At 53.1% G+C, this 13,261-nt stretch overlaps 2 protein-coding genes across 5 annotated transcripts; one reads left to right on the top strand and one right to left on the bottom strand.

Moving 5' to 3' along the window:
• Positions 1 to 3,976: 3,976 nt before the first annotated feature.
• LOC105481257 (tubulin alpha-4A chain) lies at positions 3,977 to 8,434 on the top strand. Of its 2 annotated transcripts, none has more exons than XM_011740738.2 (4): positions 3,977 to 4,621; positions 6,483 to 6,705; positions 6,999 to 7,147; positions 7,390 to 8,434. In XM_011740738.2, exons 1-4 carry the CDS (start codon positions 4,394 to 4,396, stop codon positions 8,359 to 8,361), a joined length of 1,572 nt encoding a protein of 523 aa, XP_011739040.1. In that variant the 5' UTR covers positions 3,977 to 4,393; the 3' UTR covers positions 8,362 to 8,434. The 2 variants fall into 2 exon arrangements, with proteins under 2 accessions (XP_011739040.1, XP_011739041.1); XM_011740739.2 differs by lacking the exon at positions 3,977 to 4,621 and adding an exon at positions 4,720 to 4,856.
• Positions 8,435 to 9,806: 1,372 nt separating this feature from the next.
• LOC105481258 (serine/threonine kinase 16) lies at positions 9,807 to 13,238 on the bottom strand. Of its 3 annotated transcripts, none has more exons than XM_011740741.3 (8): positions 13,180 to 13,238; positions 12,609 to 12,798; positions 11,820 to 12,039; positions 11,450 to 11,583; positions 11,161 to 11,281; positions 10,939 to 11,034; positions 10,396 to 10,517; positions 9,807 to 10,289 (listed from the first exon to the last, which is right to left on the bottom strand). In XM_011740741.3, exons 2-8 carry the CDS (start codon positions 12,692 to 12,694, stop codon positions 10,151 to 10,153), a joined length of 918 nt encoding a protein of 305 aa, XP_011739043.2. In that variant the 5' UTR covers positions 12,695 to 12,798; positions 13,180 to 13,238; the 3' UTR covers positions 9,807 to 10,150. The 3 variants fall into 3 exon arrangements, with proteins under 3 accessions (XP_011739043.2, XP_011739044.2, XP_011739045.2); XM_011740742.3 differs by having other exon boundaries at positions 12,902 to 13,223; XM_011740743.3 differs by lacking the exon at positions 13,180 to 13,238 and adding an exon at positions 13,022 to 13,166.
• Between the last annotated feature and the right edge of the window lie 23 nt (positions 13,239 to 13,261).

Below are 13,261 nucleotides of genomic sequence, written 5' to 3'. Positions count from 1 at the left end.
GAATCATGCCTGTAATGCCAGCGCTCAGGGAGGCTGAGGCAGGCAGATCATTTGAGCTCATGAGTTCAAGACCAGCCTGTGCAACATGGTGAAATCCCATCTCTACTAATACAAAAAGAAGAAGAAAAAAAAAAAAAACTAGCCAGGCGTGGTGGTGCACACCTGTAGTCCCAGCTACTCAGGAGGCTGTGGTGGAAGGATGGCTAGAAGACGGGAGGTGGATGTTGCAGTGAGCCAAGATTGTGCCACAGCACTCCAGCCTGGGTGATAGAGCCAGACCTCGTGTCCAACAAAAACAAAAACAAAAACAAAAACAAAACAAAATTGGGCTGGGTATGGTGGCTCATGCCTGTAATCCCAGCACTTTGGGAGGCCAAGGCAGGTGGATTACCTGAGGTCAGGAGTTCGAGACAAGCCTGGCCAACATGGTGAAATTCTGTCTGTACTAAAAATACAAAAATTAGCCGGGCATGGTGGTGCACACCTGTAATCCCAGCTACTCGGGAGGTTGAGGCAGGAGAATTGCTTGAACCTGGTAGGTGGAGGTTGCAGTGCACTGAGAGCTGAGATCACACTACTGCACTCCAGCCTGGGTGACACAGAGAGACTCCATCTCAAAAAAAAAAAAAAGAAAAAAAAAAAGCCCAAAATGGGCCAAGTGCAGTGACTCATGCCTATCTCAGCAGTTTGGAAGGCTGAGGCAGGAGAGAGCTTACAGCTAGAAGCTCTAGACCAGCTTGGGCTGGTCTAGACCAGCAAGACCCCATATCTATAAAATATATACAGTGTGTGTGTAGTGTTTCTTTCTTTTTTTTTTTTTTTTTTTGAGACAGAGTTTCGTTCTTGTTGCCCAGGCTGAAGTGCAATGGCACAATCTCGGTTCACCGTAACTTCTGCCTCCTGGGTTCAAGCGATTCTCCTGCCTCAGCCTCCTGAGTAGCTGGGATTACAGGCATGTGCCACCGCACCTGGCTAATTTTGTATTTTTAGTAGAGACCGAGTTTCACCATGTTCGCCAGACTGGTCTTGAACTCCTGACCTCCAGTGATCTGCCTGCCTCGGCCTCCCAAAGTGTTGGGATTACAGGCGTGAGCCACTGCGCCTGGCTGTATGTATATTTTTTTGAGAGAGCGTTTTACTCTGTTACCCAGGCTGGAGTGCAGTGGCTCCATCTCAGCTCACTGCAACCTCCACCTCCTGGTTTCAAGCAATTCTCCTGCCTCAGCCTCCTGAGTAGCTGGGAATTATAGGCTCCTACCACAATGCTTGCCTACTTTTGTATTTTTAGTAGAGACAGGGTTTTACCATGTTGGCCAGGCTAGCCTCGAACTCCTGACCTCAAGTGATCTTCCCACCTTGGCCTCCCAAAGTGCTGGGATTATAGGTGTGAGCTACTGAACCCAGCCATAATATATATATCTATATCTATCTATCTATCTGTATATATATATATACACACACACACATACACACACACACATATATGTATATATATGTATATATATAGCTGAGTGTGCTGGTGCCTGTCTGTAGTCCCAGCTACTAGGGAGGCTGAGGTGGGAAGATTGCTTGAGCCTAGGAATTTGAGAGCAACATTGCAGTAAGCCATGATTGCACAGCAATCCAGCCTGGGCAAGAGAGCAAGATCCTGTCTCAAAAAAAAAAAAAAATGGGTCTTACAGAACTAAAATTAAGGTGTTGGCTGGGTTGCCTTCCTTCTGAAAATTCTAGGGGAGAATCTATTCCTTGACTTTTCCATCTTCTACAAGCTGCCCATATTCTTTTACTCATGGCCCCTATCCCTCTTGAAAGCCAACAATCACATCATTCTGACCTCTACTTACTTTTGACCTCTTCTTTATTTCTTAATTTTAATTTTTTGGTAGAGACAGGGTCTCACCATGTTGCCCAAGCTGGTCTCAAACTGCTAACCTCAAGTGATTCTCCCACCTCAGCCTCCTAAAGTGTTGGGATTACTGGCATGAGCCACCACACTAGGTCTGACCTCTTCTTCTTTGACTCTGACCCTTCTGCCTCCCTCTTTCATTTATAAGGACCCTTGAGATTACACTGGGCCCACCTGGGATAATCCAGGATCATTTCCCTATCTCAAGATCTTTACCTTAATAACATCTTCAAAGTCTTTTGCCATGTAAGGTAACAGTCACAGGTCCTGGAGATTAGGATGTGGATATCTTTGTGGGGGGGGGGGGGGACGTTCTTCTGCCTACCATCTCTGAAGTGAAACAATTCTTCTGACACACATTTAGCAAATGCTAACCAGATGTGCTAAGCACTATGGTAGGCACTAGAAACAAAGATGAATAAGACACAGTCCTTACTTGCAATAGTTTGCTATCTATAATAGCAAGATGGACATGTACACAAATAACTACAGCATGATGTGCTATATGCACTAAAATAAATGTCACAGGTACTTACACAGTGCCTTGATGAGAATATGTACATCTCTAAATTCATCTGATACTCACAATCTGAAGTTGTTATCCCAGTTTTCCAAATGAAGAATCTGCACCTGAAGGTCAAAGAGGTTTAGGGTTTTTCCTAAGATAGCTCAAGTCTCTTACTACATTCATTCTGCTAGGATAGGAGAGCACAAGGAAAAAGAGGTTCAGGGAAGGTGTGCAACCTACTGCCATGTGTCCTGTAGTCACCACGGATGCTTCCTTTGTAGAGACCATGATCTTATTCCCCAAAGCAGCCTCATTATATGCCCCTGTCAGTTTGCTTTTTATGAATGAGTCTTGTTCTCCCAACCAGAAGGCAAGTCTACTGGGAAGAGAGACCTTGTCATATTTCACTATATTCCTTTCCATGCCTTGCCTATTTTGTTGCTAGAGAGTTGCCATCACGAGTTCTTTCATGGTATTGTGTTGTGTTGTCAGGTGATGGGGGAGGGTCGGGTGAATCCTTTCCAAGCGATGTAGAGCCGGGAAGACAGGTTTCTTAAGATCTGAAAACCAGCAGCACCTGGGGCACTGCCAGATGACTTTCCCCAGTAAAGGGAGACAATTAGAAAAGGCAAGGCAGGCCCGGGTGGTTGCTCAGGCCTGTAATCTCAGCACTTTGGGAGGTTGAGGTGGGTGGATCGCTTGAGCTCAGGAGTTTGAGACAAATCTGGACAATATGGCGAGATTTTGTCTCTACTAAAAATTAAAAAAAAAAAGTCTGGGCGTGGTGGCTCACACCTGTAATCCCAGCACTTTGGGAGGCCAAAGCGGGCGGATCATCTAAGGTCGGGCGTTGGAGACCAGCCTGACCAACGTGGTGAAACCCTGTCTCTACTAAAAATACAAAAATTAGCCAGGCGTGGTGGTGCATGCCAGTAATCCCAGCCACTTGGGAGGCTGAGGCAGGAGAATTGCTAGAACCCGGGAGGCGGGTGTTGCGGTGAGCCAAGATCATGCCATTGCACTCCAGCCTGGGCAACAAGAGCGAAATTCCATTTCAAAAATAACAATAATAATAATAAGCTGGGCATGGTGGTGCACGCCTGTGGTCCCAGCTACCGAGGAGGCTGGGGTGGAAGGATGTGGTAGAAGGATGGCCTTGAGCCGGGAGATGGAGGTTGCAATGAGCTGAGATTGCACCACTGCACTCTAGCCTCGGTGACACAGCAAGACACGGACAAAAAAAAAAAAGAGAGAGAGAGCGGGAAAGCAGAAGTAGCTTGAAAAGATAGGGTGGGGAGAATGGAATGAAATGTAGAAAGAAGTGCTTCTGCGGAGACCTGGGGCAGAGTGCTGAGACCATTAACGTGCAGGTTGCATATCCTGCTCTTGGCTTAGAGACAGAAGAGACCGCGAAAGAATCATCCAAGATATGAGAATCTCGATTTTCTTCTTTTCTCTTCAGAGTCAACAGATATTTTGATAGCTTACAACAATGTTTCCACTATGACATCACTGTCTCCTTTTCACCCACGAAAATGTCAAGGACTCAGTGAGGTTAAGTCACTTGCCCAAGGTCACACAGGGTAGCCTGGAAGAGAATCCAGGTCCTGAGGTCTCCGGGTCAGCACTCCCACAGTCTGGCAGCAGGTGAGCGGGCAGGTGCCCGCAGCGAGGGCATCATAGTGACAGCGCTGATGACGGGGCCACTAACCCGCGAGCCGCCGGCAAGCCGCGGCAGATTCCGGGGTCGGCCCGGGCAGACAGGCTGCGGGGCTCGACTCTGCGGGAGGGCCTAAGGCATCGGCACTCTGGGGCTCAGGCTGTGCAGTTCTGGGTCCTCGGCCGCCCACAGGCGTCGGCGAAAGCCTGCCGCCCGGGCCGGGGACCAGGAAGCGTCAGGCAGCTGGCAAGGGTTCCCCGGGGACGCGCCACAGCCTCACAGCCCGCCCGAGTCTCCTGGGAGGCGGGGCTGGAAGGGTATGGGTGAAGGCCAGTTGAGGCCGCTTGGGAAGGACAGCCTCGCCTGCTCCCGACCTAAGTCGGAACATCTGGATGACCGGTGCCTCCAGGACGCAGGTGCAGGTGAGACTCGCCCTGCCACAGCACCCTGCGTCTCCGCGGAGGCCCTAGGGAGCCCAGCGAGTAGGCTTAAAACGAAGAAAGAATGGTTAAAGCCCGAGTCGCGACTCTTAATCCCAGCCCGACAGGTGAGGAACCAGTGCGCAGCTTGGGTAGGGTACGCGGCCAGGCTCCTCCCCTCGGGGGGCCTCTTACCCCTCCTGGGAGGCGTGGCCTGCCGGCCGCCCAGCCCTTAGTGGGCGAGCGGGGAACGCGGGCCCCGCCTCCCGCCTATAAGGGCGGTGCGGCACTGCAGCTAGCGCAGTTCTCACTGAGACCCGTCACCCCGACTCAACGTGAGACGCACCGCCCGGACTCACCATGGTGAGTGCGGCCCCGCCGGGGTCGCGCCAGTCCCCTAATTGCCCCTCTCCTTTGGGGAACTTTCCTTCCAGGCATGCTCGGGGACCTCCACCAGGCGTTCCAGGTCTCCAGGAGGTGCGAGGGTTTTGCATCCTCCCTCCCCAACCCCCTCCTGGTGACTTTGGCCGAGCCGTGTAGTTCACCTTCGGTGGCTGGGGTTGGGGCTTGGGGTGGAGTGCAACTCTTCAGTAACCGAGAGGAACCCTTCTGGCACTCTGCTCCTGCCTTACCGAGCATTTGTGTCCCGACTCTGTATGAGAGTCACACGGGCCTGCGCCCCGTCCTTTCCGCGGGCGAAAGACGACGCGCTTGGCTGCCCTCTTGCATCCCCAGTCCCCGGTCCCCAGCACTGACCGAGCACGTGCTTGGCATTAGAAGGTGGAAGGGGGTCGGGTTACCTGGTGCCACATCCCCCTTTCCTCTGTGTGTGCATTCCAACTAGCCACAGAATCACCCCCCACTCGTGACTCAGCACCCCGCTTCTGAGCTGAGAGGGGTGGTGGGAACGGAGTTCAGCCTCCTGAAGCGAGCTGGCCCTCTCCAGCCGGAGCCCGGGTGCGCCGATGGGCAGAGACAGCTGGCGCTGAGCACTGCGCGGGCCGAGGCCAGGTTGGGGGGGAGGGGGAAGAGGTGCATGTAGGGGGTGGTATTTATAGCCCAGGAGCGGGGGCCGAAACCCAATCCCCGCTTTGGGCTGGGAAATAACTGGAAAGACTCCACCGGGAGAGCGGATGTAGGGCTGGGCTGCAGGATGGCGCCCACCCTGCCCGGGACAAGGCGGGTTACCTCTGGGGCCTAACCACAGGTTCCACTTCCTTTTCTGGGTATTTGGAAACCGTCACCCCGCCATTTCGGTGTGGGAAGGGCGCTCGGGACCTGCCGGACTTTAGTGCTTTAGGGGTTAATTTGGGGCTGACAGGGACGGAGCCTAAGGCAGTGAGTGTCCCAGTACCCTCAAACCTTGTTGCTGGCCCCTGCTGTCTGAGCTTACAAGCATTACCGTCGCTATTTCCGTGCGGGCTGACACGGGAGATGAAAGTGGTGAAGACACCCAGGGTGTGGGGGTGGAGGTGGGGAGAGGAACCAGATGGGATTGATCCCCAGAGCTAGATAGGATTTAAAGGTGAGGGAGGAGGGCATCCTGATGGCGTGTGGTCAGTTGATGCCAGATTGGATGGTTGAGACACCTCTGCAGGTTACAGGAAAGAAAGAGGGAAAGGGTTCTATGAAGTCTAGCTGTTCATACTCAAAGCAAAGAATCAAATGGGGAGGCCTCTAGCTGTAAACCCATACCTCTAGGAAACCTTTTTTCATGTGGAGCCACAGAGCTCACTTGACAGATTCCCCACTGAGAAGTGGGCTAAGAGGTTGGCCTGCCCTGCTGGGTGCATCCAGGTGGGGAGTCCTGTACCTGGGAGCCCAGGCAGGCTGCTAGCCTCTTCTCACCTCTGCCCAGCCCCAAGCCTCCACTTTTGCCAACTGAGTCATCCTAGCTGGTAGGCGATAGGGTGGAAGAGAGACTTGCGAGGTGAGGTGAGGACTTGTGGATGTGGGGCTCATGCTGTGTCCCCTCTCTCTATCCCTCAGCGTGAATGCATCTCAGTCCACGTGGGGCAGGCAGGTGTCCAGATGGGCAATGCCTGCTGGGAGCTCTATTGCTTGGAACATGGGATTCAGCCTGATGGGCAGATGCCCAGTGACAAGACCATTGGTGGAGGGGACGACTCCTTCACCACCTTCTTCTGTGAAACTGGTGCTGGAAAACACGTGCCACGGGCAGTTTTTGTGGATCTGGAGCCTACAGTCATTGGTGAGAGAAAGTGGAGACAAAACTGAAGGGGGTGGAGCATGACTCAAAGCTTCTCCCTGGACAGAGAGGGTATTTAGACCAGGCATTCCTGGCCCTGAAAATTCCTAGCCGTATTTGAAGCTGCAGAAGGCAAGCTGATCTCAGACTGGCCTGGGCAGCCGGTCTGGGTTTCTCTCACACACTGATATCTCAGGCTGGCAGGAGGATGAGTCCTCCATGCATCTGGCCACAGCTACCACCCTGGGGGAGGAAGGTCCCTGCTGAGCATAGTTTTGTGGTTTTTGCTCTTCCAGATGAGATCCGAAATGGCCCATACCGACAGCTCTTCCACCCAGAGCAGCTCATCACTGGGAAAGAGGATGCTGCCAACAACTATGCCCGTGGTCACTATACCATTGGCAAGGAGATCATTGACCCAGTGCTGGATCGGATCCGGAAGCTGGTGAGAATTTGTCTTGGGAGGGAGGGAACTTTTGAGACTGTGCTAATGGTCAGGAGTATTTTTTTCAGATCCCTTTCAGGGAGTCATCTCTAACTGTACATGGTCTCAAATGTGGTGCTGCTATGGCATCCTCAGTATTTGCCCTGACTGCTGATGTATCTTGCACTTTATGCAGCCGGGTGATAAGAGTCCCTCAGGCCCCTCCCCTACCTAAACAGTTATTTCTCATTCTTGCCTTTCAGTCTGACCAGTGCACAGGACTTCAGGGCTTCCTAGTGTTCCACAGCTTTGGCGGGGGCACTGGCTCTGGCTTCACCTCACTCCTGATGGAACGGCTCTCTGTTGACTATGGCAAGAAATCCAAGCTGGAATTCTCCATCTACCCAGCCCCCCAGGTGTCTACAGCCGTGGTCGAGCCCTACAACTCTATCCTGACCACCCACACCACCCTGGAGCACTCAGACTGTGCCTTCATGGTGGACAACGAAGCAATTTATGACATCTGCCGCCGCAACCTAGACATCGAGCGCCCAACCTACACCAACCTCAATCGCCTCATTAGCCAAATCGTCTCCTCCATCACGGCTTCTCTGCGCTTTGACGGGGCCCTCAATGTGGACCTGACAGAGTTCCAGACCAACCTGGTGCCCTACCCTCGCATCCACTTCCCCCTGGCCACCTATGCACCAGTCATCTCTGCAGAAAAGGCATACCACGAGCAGCTGTCGGTGGCAGAGATCACCAATGCCTGTTTTGAGCCTGCCAACCAGATGGTGAAGTGTGATCCCCGGCACGGCAAGTACATGGCCTGCTGCCTGCTGTACCGTGGAGATGTGGTGCCCAAGGATGTCAACGCTGCCATTGCTGCCATCAAGACCAAGCGCAGCATTCAGTTTGTGGACTGGTGCCCCACAGGCTTCAAGGTTGGTATCAACTACCAGCCTCCCACTGTGGTGCCTGGGGGTGACCTGGCCAAGGTGCAGCGTGCCGTGTGCATGCTGAGCAACACGACAGCCATCGCTGAGGCCTGGGCCCGCCTGGACCACAAGTTCGACCTGATGTATGCCAAGAGGGCGTTTGTGCACTGGTACGTGGGTGAGGGCATGGAGGAGGGTGAGTTCTCCGAGGCCCGTGAGGATATGGCTGCTCTGGAGAAGGATTACGAGGAGGTGGGCATCGACTCCTATGAGGACGAGGATGAGGGAGAAGAATAAACCAGCTGCCTGGAGCCTGTTCACTATGTTTATTGCAAAATCCTTTCGAAATAAACAGTTTCCTTGCACGGTTTCTTGTCCCCTCTGAGTGCTTGAGCTTCTGCTGCCTTCCCCTTCATGCTGCTGCTGCTCTCACTGTTTGCTGTTCATGACCCTTATCCCTTCCGTCGAACATGAGACCTGCAAAGGGGCCCTTGCCAGGCCCAGGAAGCATAACCCCAGGGACTTTAAATCGAAGCCCTAGGGGTATTCAGTATAGGGAGGAAATGAGGACCAAATCCAGGCACAAACTGTTGAAGGGTGAGTCTTCAGTTCCTTTTCAAGTAGGAGTTTAATCCAGTGGTTTCTGTCTTTGAAAGTTAGACTGCTACCCTGTTCTTCCTGCTGCCTCTACATTTACCAACTCTGGAAGCAAGGCTTGGCCCAGACGACTCTGTGCATTATGAGGGTTTGGGAGTGGGGCTGGGCTGGCCCAGAGTTCCTGGGCATGGAGCCACATCATAAGCTTGGGGGATGGGAGGGAACACAGGCAATCTCCTAGAGTTGTTTGTGCCACTGCACCTCTGAGCAGCTTTGCATAGCTTCCTGTCTTGCTGCTTTGCTGGAGCTGGGGCTGTGCCATTAAAAGTCAGGTCATCTCCCCTCTGTTTGTGATTTCTTTCTGGCCTCAGCCTCCGTGCTAGCTGGTGGGAGACTCCTGCTAGGGCCCTGGGGAAAGCTTCAACTTTGCTAACAGGAGCCCCAGGCCCCATGCTGATGTCAGCCTATGGGGTAGACATGGTTGGGGGGAGGAGGCTTGGATCGCAAAAGAGCAGGAGATGCCAACCCTGCCCTTGCCTTTCTTCCCTGGTGTTTCAGGGAACAGTGCTCTTCCCTAGGGAACAGGTTTGAAGCCCAGCTAAGACAGGGCCCCTGTTTACTCAGCAGAGTAGGCAGGAAGTGGCAGCTGGATACTGCCACACCACACTGCCTCATTAATCATTAACCATGTATGAGCTTGAACGATCAGGGAGACATGGGCCAAAAACAGTTGCTGCTGCCACCTCCACTCCCCTTACCCCTAGGCTGAGGATGGGAGACCTGTAATCTCCCCGTACCAAAGCTTCCTCAGGTGTCTCCACCCAGAGGCCCTTGCCTGGCAAACCGGCTGGGCTGCTCTAAGCTACTCACCCCAGGAGTGAAGGAAGGAAAGAACTAGTTGAGTGCTTTTAGGGGGCCCTGGTTCTTGACACAGGCAAATGCCAGCTTGAGCCCAAGCAGCTTTAAGTTTTGATCTAAGACGAGCTAGAACTGTCCACGGCTAACCAACCTCCTGTGGAATGAAGTCACACCATTGCTGACTCTGCAGCAGTCCTCCTCCTTCCCAGGCAGTTCTCCTGGAAATGGCAACCAGACTTTGGGCCCCTTGCACCTCTTCTCTTACTCTAGGAACACTGAGACTAAGATCCACACCAATCTGCTTCCACTTTATTCTTGTTTATACATTCTCCTGCTCCCAGATTTGGAAGCAGAACACTATGTGAGCTCAACAGTCCTGCTCAGAGCCATGCTCCGTATCCCACCATTTACCTTTTCCCAACCCCCACCCACTCCCACTCAGTAAGGCCCCTTGCCGAGGTTTTGCTCTTGGAAGAAAGCAGAAGAGCAGATACAGGACTAAGATGATTGTCCTGACCCCGCTACCCCCAAGTGTAAGAGCAGTCCTGGATGGAATGGGTAGAGATTCCAATGAGGGATGGGAACCCTCTTTCTGAGGCACGAGGGGCCATCTTCTCAACCTGCTGCTTTTTCAGATTTGGGTAGTATGCTGGCCAAGAGCTGGGGGCTGCAGCGCCTCCAGCTGACTGAGGAGGAGAGGAATGTGAGGACGCTGATGCGGGTCCACGGTCATCATCGAGGCCAGGAGCTGCCGCAATGCTGAAGAATGCCTGTGGAGGGAGGAGTGCAGGGGGACTGGATGACACCTATCTGTCAACCCAGCTAATACCAGGGGGCAGTCTGAAGTACTTGATGCCCCATTCGTTGCTTGCTCACCTGGGGCTTTGTGGGATGCTGAGTTGGTTCTGCACAGCAAGGGCCACACTGTCACCCTTTTGGAACACCATGTCATAAGGGCCTTCTCCAAACATCATGGCATATAGCACGCAGCCTAGGGACTGAGCATAACTTGGTTAGTCCCTAGAAGGGGACCAATGGAGATAACATCGCTCCCCTTACTTCTGTGGTAAAAGACTACATAAGCTAAAAAGAATAAGCTGACCTCAGCCACATGGCACCACCAGGGCACAGAGAAACTGCCAGTCGGTTGGAGGCCTTCGCAGCCCCTGCTTAGCTTAGCCCCTGCTCTTCAGTACTGATACTGAGCTGTACTCACCTTGTTCGGGGCAGGGATTATACCACATCCGGTGCAACTGGGTACAGTATCAGTGACAGTTCCCAGGAAGGAAGTTGAAGTGGATGGGGACATACTGTGGTTCCTGGGGCCCCATGCAACAGAAACCAACGACCTACTCTACTCCACAGCAGGTACAGAGCCACAGCCCTCCCTACCCAGATACCCACCCACATGCTCCTCACCCAGACATCAGTCCGCTCATCGATGACACAGTGACTCTGCACAGAGAAGAGCTCTGGGGCTCGGTAGGAGATGGTGCACCGCTGGGCTGCCCAGTCCTGGAACAGTGATCCCAGAGCTCAAAAGTGGGGCACTCGTCATGGTCATGTGACCAAACTGGGGCATGCACCAGAAGAGGTGGGAATGGGGAACAGGTGAGAAAAGGAACCTGGAGATTCTTTTACCTGCAGGGTCAGAGCCTGGCGGGAGCCTTCCACATTGATGCATGCTTGATTCATAGAACCCAAGTCCATTAAAACTGGCTGCCCCTCATCTCCGAGCAATATATTGGTGGGCTTCAAGTCCCTGTAGGGAAGTAGAAGTGACCTATGAGCATCTCTGGACAGGAAGGCTGGAATCCCAGCAAGCAAAAGAATCATACAGGCTGTTTCTTGGGAGAACAGAAACCTCCCATTTCTCTTGGTAAGGCTCTTCCTCTGGGCCCCAGCAAGCATACAGGGTCCTCCCACTGACCTGTGGGCATAACCCTTGGCATGAATGGCCTCAAGGCCTCTGCAGATCCCCAGCAGCAGCCAAAGGATTTGATCCTCGGTCAGGAAGTTGCCTTTGTCCTTCAGCCTTTCTATCTCATTCCACAGCGTACCTCTCTGCAACACAAGTTTCCCTACAGTTGGAGATGTTTTTGGAGCCTCTGCTCCTTAGGCCTGATCCCTTCCCTATGTCAAAGCCTATCAGCCCTTTCATGATACACACCTCAAACTCAAAATCTAAAGTGGCCAAACCCAGGACATGGTCCCTGCTTCCTAACATGCTGGACTGCTCACATAGCCCATGGGTAGGTGGCTCTGTTGCAACCCCCTCCATAACCGGGAGTCTTTCTGACCTTGAAGAACGGTAGCAGCAGCCAGGCCTCATGCTTAGCACCCCGCTCCCTCAGACAGTAAGCCACGAGGCGAAGGATGTTGGGGTGACTGAAGAGGCGATGCATGTCGGCTTCTCGCTGGGCCTCCTCCCGGTCCTGCTGCTCGTGACACAGGATTCGCTTCAGGGCGTAGAAGTGTCCATCATGTAACCCTTCCACTAGGTCCACATAGCTGAACCCACTGTGGGCCAAAGGGGTCAATGAAGGGTCATGGTCATCTCCCACATGGCTAAGACCTAGCGAAATTTCCTGGTGGGGAGTGGGGTGTCCTTCCCATTTAGCAGAAACCCTCCCAAGATTTGGCTCTAAGAGAAATCTGAAGAATATTACACTGTGAGCTCCTCAGGAGCAGAGATACAGAAATCTTTGAGGTCCTATGGTCGTAATAGAGCTCTGCACGTGACAGATGCTAAATAAATAATAGCCAACACTTATCAAGTACTTAAGAACCACGCACTGGGTGAGACATTTTATACACATTATCTCATTTAATCCTCACAACTCCATCAGTGAGGGATGATAATCATCTCCATTAAACATATGAAAAAAACATGGTTTATCAAGGTCACATGAGGTGGATTTAGCAGGCCTGGCTCCAGAATCCACCTTCTTGATGCTGTGTAGCTAGGCTCTGTCAGGTGAGAGAAGATAGGGATAGGGATAAAACCCTTGTGCCCCAAGCACGTGCACACCGCTTTCCTTCAATGACCACAACCTTGAGGCCTAGTTAACTGACTTCCAAACACTCACCCCTCCCCCAGTTTCTGGATGAAGAGGTAGCGCTTATTGTCAATGATGACAGTTCCCCGAGAGCAGACACACAGCGCGTGGCCCATAATGTTTCAGTCATCCTCTTCAAGGACAGTCTGAGGCTACCGAAGAGCTCGTCCAGGGTGAGTGGGCTCTTCCAGGAGATGCGCTGGGGGCCAAGCGGATCATGCTGGAAAGAAAACAACGGCAGGGTCTCACACAGGTCCGGCACAATCTAGACGACTCATGAAGTACCAAGGCGGAGAGCTCAGGCCCAGGTCTCTGGAACCTACACTATTGTCTAGAGAAAATGGGCCTTGCTCCTTCGCCAGCTTCAAGCGGCGGGGGTCAGGGGCCTTATGGCCTCAGGATACACAGCGGCTACCGGGCCACTTCCTCCAACCCCAGCCCACCTTTGGGCAGGCCCCGCTCCCACACCCGTCGCGCCGCAAAGACAGAGCACAGCGTAGTTTCAGAGGACGTGCGAAGCTCACGCCCACTCCTGGCAGGGCCCACCCCCGGCCTAGGAGCCCAGAGTCCGGAATGGGCCAGCCTGCACTCCCCGACTGACCTGGCTCGGGACAGAGCGAAGCGCCACCGACCGGAAGCAGTGCTGACATCATCAGTCCGCGGCGGCGTAACGGCCCGCGGTA

This window comes from Macaca nemestrina, chromosome 11, assembly GCF_043159975.1.
Source record: "Macaca nemestrina isolate mMacNem1 chromosome 11, mMacNem.hap1, whole genome shotgun sequence".
Classification (NCBI taxonomy): domain Eukaryota; kingdom Metazoa; phylum Chordata; class Mammalia; order Primates; family Cercopithecidae; genus Macaca; species Macaca nemestrina.
The sequence above is the reverse complement of the archived record's forward strand: the minus strand, read 5'-3'. Positions and strand labels throughout refer to the sequence as shown.